The sequence below is a fragment of the Limulus polyphemus genome, unplaced genomic scaffold, assembly GCF_000517525.1.
Source record: "Limulus polyphemus unplaced genomic scaffold, Limulus_polyphemus-2.1.2 Scaffold1, whole genome shotgun sequence".
Classification (NCBI taxonomy): domain Eukaryota; kingdom Metazoa; phylum Arthropoda; class Merostomata; order Xiphosura; family Limulidae; genus Limulus; species Limulus polyphemus.
In genome coordinates, this window is record NW_013665611.1 from 2,849,625 (window position 1) to 2,857,441 (window position 7,817).

General features: G+C 33.1%; 1 protein-coding gene across 1 annotated transcript in view; it reads right to left on the reverse strand.

Annotated features, from left to right (window-relative positions):
* Positions 1–3,319: 3,319 nt before the first annotated feature.
* The window catches only part of LOC106460637, a 128,563-nt gene continuing 124,065 nt past the window's right edge, over positions 3,320–7,817 (reverse strand). The window contains exons 9-10 of the mRNA XM_013920389.2: positions 5,156–6,944; positions 3,320–4,330 (exon numbers count right to left, since the gene is read on the reverse strand). Of these exons, the coding sequence (XP_013775843.2) occupies positions 4,221–4,330; positions 5,156–6,944 (1,899 nt within the window). The 3' untranslated portion in view covers positions 3,320–4,220. The remainder of the gene's footprint in view (positions 4,331–5,155; positions 6,945–7,817) is intronic.

Consider the following 7,817-nt stretch of genomic DNA (forward strand, 5'->3'; position numbering starts at 1 on the left):
AGCTTTGTGCTTAATTACAAAAAAACAAACTTAACTGAAAACAAGCCTTGTGTTCTTTTTTTTTTGCCCCCAAAAAGCCATGGTTTATTGGTTTAAAATAAACTACATTGCTAGACACTCTGTATTTATACATCTCCAAAAAGATTCACAACGAATTAATGCGAAATTTGTGATTGGTGTGTTTTTAGTAAAACAACGTGATTTTGTAATTTTCTACACACGCAAATATGTATATGTGTGTGCATACATACATATTTATATTAGTGTACAGCTGTACGAATGCGGACATGATTGAGACTTTAAATCACACCTAAACTACCTACAAAAACCACAAAACTCTCAACAGATGACATTTTACAAACTTTACTTCATACTTATCCATGATACAACAACAACATTTTTCCCAACTTAAATCTGTATTCTATTGCGGCTCAAATATAACTTTACTACGGCTCAAAAACAACATTATTTAATACGTATCTATAAGTATGATATCCGTTGATTTTTTGAAACATTGTGGTCGCCTAGAATTTCTGAACGAACAACAAAAGAGTGTTAACGCGTATACTAATGTTCGTAGCAGCATTGAAATTCTCAGCGAGGAAGGCAGATGGCGCTGTGTGAAAATTATATTTGGAAATAACCTGGAAAGCGAACAGGAAGGCACAAGTGTTCTTCAAGTACACAAAGCCAGAGTCAATAACCCATATACAGTGCTAATAAAGACGTTACATTGATTTACATCGATCGGTGAAATCTACGATTTCTAGAATCTGAATCGCTTAAACGTCTAAACATCTGTTCGTCTTTCAGTGATGAGTCCATTGTATGTGTGTGGCGTTTCACATCAAAATGTGATAAGTGTGTGTCACGTTCGGAAGTTACGGACGAACACAATGTATCATAACTTGTGTGGATACTCTGTAAATATATATATATATATATACATATACTTATATTCACTTCTATTTCTTTATTTACGAACCAGCTAAAATGCAGAAATTTCTGTACATAAAACATGTTTCGAAAAGCAACTGGTCAAATGTACACAGTGACATTTCACTAATTCGCCACAAAATGATTATGTGATAGAGACAAAGTACAAAAATCACTGAGATGTATAAAAATATTTGAATTTAAGTTTTTGTTTCACATCAATAATAAGACAAGCCTTGGCTTAGGTGAAAAAACAATATTATGAATTGACGAAAAATTAAAATAAAATAGATTAAAAAACAAACACTGGTGTTTGATTTGTGAAGTCCAAATTCCAGTAAACATATATAAAATGAAGTTTTACTAAACATTTCGATACTTGTAACACATTTTACTGAATTTATCATACAAGGCAGATACCAAACAGGCCCATAATATAACTTAGTACAAGTTATCAATTCATTTTGCTGTAAAATATATTTAGTCAAAAGCCAGTTTCATATTTACATTACCTCTTGAACAAAAACATTAGTTATCAATAATCTCACACGTGACGCGTTCGTTATATCTCATCAACCAGCCCTCAATAAATAGTGTTTTAAAATGTTTGTAGGCACGTATTCAAAATGTTTTAAGTTTTATGATATTTAATGAAAGTCGTTTTCAGTGGTATTTTTGCCATCAATAAAAGTATAAGATATTCATTTCATGTACAGGATGTCCGGAAATTACGTCAACATATTTACGCACAGAAGTACACAAAACATCGTTATCATAGACATCAATAAATTACGTTTTCATTTCAGCTGGTGAAATGCAAGAAAATTTATTAAGATAACAATAAATAGAAAATATAAACTTTCTGTTTTAGTTAGTAAATGTTAATAGTCATTTGGTAAATTCTTGTTGTCAGTTGGAGAAACTAAGAACAAGTTGGCAAAGTTTTGTTGTCAGTTGGAGAAAATAAGAACAAGTTGATAAAGTTTTGTTGTCAGTTGGAGAAACTAAGAACAAGTTGGTAAAGTTTTGTTGTCAGTTGGAGAAAATAAGAACAAGTTGATAAAGTTTTGTTGTCAGTTGGATAAACTAAGAACAAGTTGGTATAGTTTTGTTGTCAGTTGGATAAACTAAGAACAAGATGGTAAAGTTTTGTTGTCAGTTGGATAAACTAAGAACAAGTTTGTATAGTTTTGTTGTCAGTTGGATAAACTAAGAACAAGTTGGTAAAGTTTTGTTGTCAGTTGGATAAACTAAGAACAAGTTTGTATAGTTTTGTTGTCAGTTGGATAAACTAAGAACAAGTTGGTAAAGTTTTGTTGTCAGTTGGATAAACTAAGAACAAGTTTGTATAGTTTTGTTGTCAGTTGGAGAAACTAAGAACAAGTTGGTAAAGTTTTGTTGTCAGTTGGATAAACTAAGAACAAGTTGGTAAAGTTTTGTTGTCAGCTAGAGAAACTAAGAACAAGTTGGTAAAGTTTTGTTGTCAGCTAGAGAAACTAAGAACAAGTTGGTAAAGTTTTGTTGTCAGCTAGAGAAACTAAGAACAAGTTGGTATAGTTTTGTTGTCAGTTGGATAAACTAAGAACAAGTTGGTAAAGTTTTGTTGTCAGTTGGAGAAACTAAGAACAAGTTGTAAAGTTTTGTTGTCCGTTGGATAAACTAAGAACAAGTTTTCATTCCATCTACTAATATATAAACGTCACTTGACCATGTTTTGTATATTTGGTGTTCTTTTATACTTTTCAAAGAAGTATCTCCACTGTTAGATAAATATGTAATAGTAACATACCTAGCAACATTCTACATACATTTTACAATATGTTCATTATATGTTACATTATCCTTGGTGAAAATGCAACTTTACCAAGTTACTCCTACATTTTATCAATTTCTTTCGAAAAAGTTTTATGAAAGGAGATTACTTAGTTGATAGTTGACTGAAGTCATCAGTTGATTAATTTACACCAAGATATCAACTGTTTTATTTCCCAAGTTTAGCTGGAGGATTAGAATTGTATTTTTTGTTAGGTGTATTAAAAAATCATAATATCGCATACTTTAGGAATTTTTCAAGAACTCTGTTGTATTAAACTGAATTTGATTATACGAATTTCAATAGTGGTACAAAGGAAGTTGGTTAAAAAAAGCTACCACACAGAGTTGTGTTCTCAAGCGAAAACACTACAGAATAGGTTTTATGATTCTTTGATAGATAGCTTAGGAAGAGTATTCAGATTGAGCTGACTGTGAAATGGGCGGCAAATGCCTATTAGAGAAACACTTGTTGAAATATATTAGTGGCTATACAATCTTTTTATGTAGCTCAAGTGTAGAGGACGACGTTCCGAAAGTCTTTCGCTTTTAGTTTTCAAATCGAAGACGAAAGCCTTTCGAAACGTCAGGTTTAATATCAGTTTCTTAAAACTAAAATCTGAAATTTTCCACTTAATATTTACGATATTGTTCATTTTCATGGGATTATGATAAGGTATAATAAGTATTTGACGTCTTATGAGATAAAATGTTAATAGTTTGGAAATACAATACGATATGTAGCCGTTTTTCAATTAGAGCATTGGCATACCATTTATGATTAGGTTAAGACATATATTAAAAGATTATGAAAATGTCTTTAATATTTGAGCATAACGACCACATAAAGTTTTGCAGTAAAGTCATCGAGATATTTTAAAAACTGGATCTTTCTTTATGTCGCAACGTGAATTCTTTTCCAATTTTTTACCCCTAGTAGAATCTATTAGATCAACGTCTGGATGCTAATTTTTGCCTTTCCAGCAAAACCAACAGTTTCAGAGTGTCTTAAGATAGTTTATTTCCTTGTCATCATTTGTTAAATACAGTGGACATTCTGCTGGCTCGAAACTAGTGTGATATGAAAGCTTGCTTGTAAAGAAACACGAGCGGCTATAGCTTGGCGAATGAGAAGTATTTATAGAATTATAATTTGTCGCGAAAAAAGACTTCTTAGGGTTCCCAAGAAACATTTCTCGTGCTTACTCCTTGAAACGTATTCTCTTGTTATTTGGACACGACAATATTTGTCCAATAATATCAATATGCCGACTAATCTGAACTAGTTGTCCTTACTCTGAATATTGCGTTCTGTCCAACAAGTCAATTGATTGGAACTAGTGTCCACATTATGAATTTTGCGTTTTATCAAACAATATCAACAGGTCAATTGATCTGAACTGGTATCCGTATTTTGAATACCGTACATTGTTTAACAGTTGAGGATGTAAACTTCTTGCGCTGTTGGATGTTCAGAGAAAACTGGCGCTACTGCTACTACTCTCAGAACATAATGACAAGGTCTCAATAATGTCACTCATGTCGGAAGAACTGCTAGATGTGGTAGCATGGTCCAACTTGCCTGGAGATAAAATACTGCTATATAAATCACATTCTACAAAACATACAGGTCATTAAACATTCAGTTTCTTAACAGTTTTCTTCCTCTGAACTGAGCTGAAAACTTTTCATTTTAGTATTTAAACTACTGATTGATAAAAAATCAAAGTAATGACATGTGATGCAATATTTTTAACAGTTAGCAAGTTACACTTATTGAAAGGCTATCTGAAACTAAACAATACATAATGTACGTTTTTTCCCACAAAATAAAAAAAAACAAATCAACTCAATAGCCCATTTAAGTGTTGTAAAATTTCAAGACAAAATTTGGAAAATAGTAGACTTAAAGTTCAGGAAACAACAGTGTCTTTGATTAACTTGATGTTTAATCGTGGGTTTCGCTTTTTTTTTCATATAGTTTCCAAGCACAAGAAACATTAGAGCAACAAAGCTGAAACTAACTATACAATAAACTAGTCGGAATGAAATGTTCAGAATACTTGCATGAGGGTTTACTGGTGAAATGCGACAAATGAAAAATAAGTTTAAACTGCTTTACATGTTTTATAACATATCTATTAAACTTTCAAAGCATGAGTATTTAATTTATCGTGTTTATAATTCCCTTTCGTTGTTTAAGCTAACTTTGTAGTTTTCAAGGTTGATATCCAATTATAAAAACCAACAAAGAAAGAAACGTAAACACTAGGGCTTCAAAACGTACAGCAATATTTTAATTTTGTGAACTTAGAAGCATGCGAAGAGATAAGAATATATAAATGAACATATAAGTTCACGGATATACAGCGTTAGGAATGAACCAAACAAAGTACTTTTTTTTTACCTGCTGTTCCTAAACATCTATTACTTTCTGATGAGATCTCTTGCGTAGAAGCGCGTTTCCCACATTTTTCTATTTCTGTCTGGACAGAAAGAACCTTCTGTGCTGAAACACTCTTGTCTTCATGTTGCGTTCTAGGAAGCGATCCATGAATGCAAATGGAATCTACAACGTTACTAGATGGAAGAACTCCTTCACGGAGTGTACACGCCGTTCTATGAGAAACTGAAGCTTTTACCCAGCATTCATTACTCTTGGACTTGAATGGAACACTGCGAGATCTTTTAACGATACTTGGCTGGCTGCAACCGTCTCTAAGAGACATTTTCTGACTAGGACGAGGAAGTCCACTGAAGTCATACTCCGACATTAAGGGATCTTCGTCATCTATTAGACAGCCTGCTGATCTACTAATGCTGTTTAGAGAATGGGCATTTGGAGAAGTAGGAACTGACGATGAAGATGAGAAATCATCAGTTCTAAATAACTTCCTCTTATTTCTTAAAGCCAGTTTAGTGAAGAAAGAGTACTTCTTTCTATAAATAGACTCAGAAGTTTCAAAATGTTGTGACGAATCACCATGATTTTGTCTTCCTCCAATGGATTTAGATCTAGTCCTCATGAATACTTTCTTCTTTAAGTTACCTAATGAGTTTGAACGATTAGTCCGAGATGGGATTTCTGTTGAAAAAACATCTTTTTGGCTTACTGGATTATAAAATTCACTTTTCTGTGCACGTGAGTACGATTTGGAAGTGGAATCAATTTCCTGGGCTGAGTCATAATCCTTACTGGGTAAAATAAAGGGCAGAAAAGGTTTCAGAAGCAAGTTTTCGTCTATATTTTGTGACGTCTCGGAAGAGTTAATGAAGACAGATTTATCACTGACGAGATCAAAATTTGATAATGAAGGAATTGAAACTAATGACTTCCACGAATCTGCAGGTTCCATTGGCAAATAATTGTCATTGGACGAGTTAAAAGAGTGGGGTGTTTCGTTTTGACATGACATCATTTCGTAAACACTTTCTTTATCACGCACCGAAGAGGAGATAATTTTTTGAGATTCAATGCCAGTATTTAAGTCTGAAATATCTTCATATTCTTTATGAGAACGATCCGAAATTACTTGTTCAATGTTGTTCCGAGACAAGCCATGAGGATGGACTGCGACAGGTCCATTGTCACTACGCAAACTAAATGTTGGATTATCGAGACAAGGCTCTAAACATTTCAAGTTAGCATAATTTGAAAAATCGTCAATGAGTTTGCATTTTTCATCTCTTTTATAACTTCGAGGTTTCTGAAAATTTACGTAATTGATAGAAGCGTCAAAAAGATGCAAACTTCCCTTGGCTGAAGTCAAAACGTTTGCTGTTTCTACCGAACTTTTACCATCTTCTGTTTCAGAAGGCTTTGATTCATTGCTTTGAAACTCTCGTAAATCAGAATTCAAAAGGACGTGCCTTTGTTTTCCGTTCAAAAAGAGTACTTCAGTTGATCTCTTCGTGGGTTCAGTACACACAGGACCTAGTCTTGTTTTATCTTTGGATTCACACTCATGTGTAACAAAACCTGCAGAACTGCTCCAATTTTCCAGTGAGTTACTTCTCCAGAAAGGAACCAGGTTTCCTGTCCATAATAGCATTCTTTGGCAGTCACAAAATTGAATCTTGAGATTTCGATCTAAACTCTGTTGAAGTGGTTTTGAGTGGTCACCATTTTTGGAAAAATTACACGTGCAACATACACATGTAGGAAGTTTAGTAGTTTTCTCTCTCAGAACATTTTCCTAAAAAGAAATAAACAGACTGAAAAAATCTGGCGTAATGAATTCAGCTAAACAAAACATATATTTATATATATATTCCATTTAATAGCGTCGTGCTGGGTATTAAAAGAATTCTGTAACAAAAAACATCTTATTGTATAAGTTATCTAATCAAACCATTTTACATGCACGAAAAAAGATAGTCAAGTCATAATATAGGAGTCAGTCATATAAAAATGTAATATAAAAAAGAGCGAAGTTATATAAAAAGGCAAACACTGTAAAGATGTAATATAAAAATAAGTTAAACCCAAAAAATATTGGGGAAATTTTTATATTCATCTAACTGCTTTGTTTCAGGTACAGTATGTGTATATATATTGTGTGTGTGTGTGTGTGTGTGTGTGTGTATTTATCGGTGTGTAGAAAGAATAACAAATGTTTATTAAATTCAAGAGTTGTGGTGTCCAAAATTTTAATAAAAACAACACATAGTGATATCTGATAAAATAATCTTACATGTGTAACAAGAGTCAAGTTAGACTAAAGGGATAAGCCACATAAAGCTCTGGAAATGTGTAATGTTTTTTTAAAAGGGGGGTAAGTTAAACTAGAAATAATTGGGGAACACTTTTTTTGGTTACAACTGGAAGCAGCAGTAACATATCTATTTATGAGACCTATTAGGCAAACTGCAATAATTATTTTTTCTATACTTAAAAATGTTCATGCACAGTGGTCAGATTTTCTTATGACATATGTTTCTTATTTAACAAACTGGCCCGGCATGGCCAGGTGGATAAGGCACTCGACTCGCAATCTGAGGGTCGTGGGTTCGAATCCCCGTCCCACCAAACATGATCGCCCTTTCAGCCGTGGGGGCGTTATAATGTG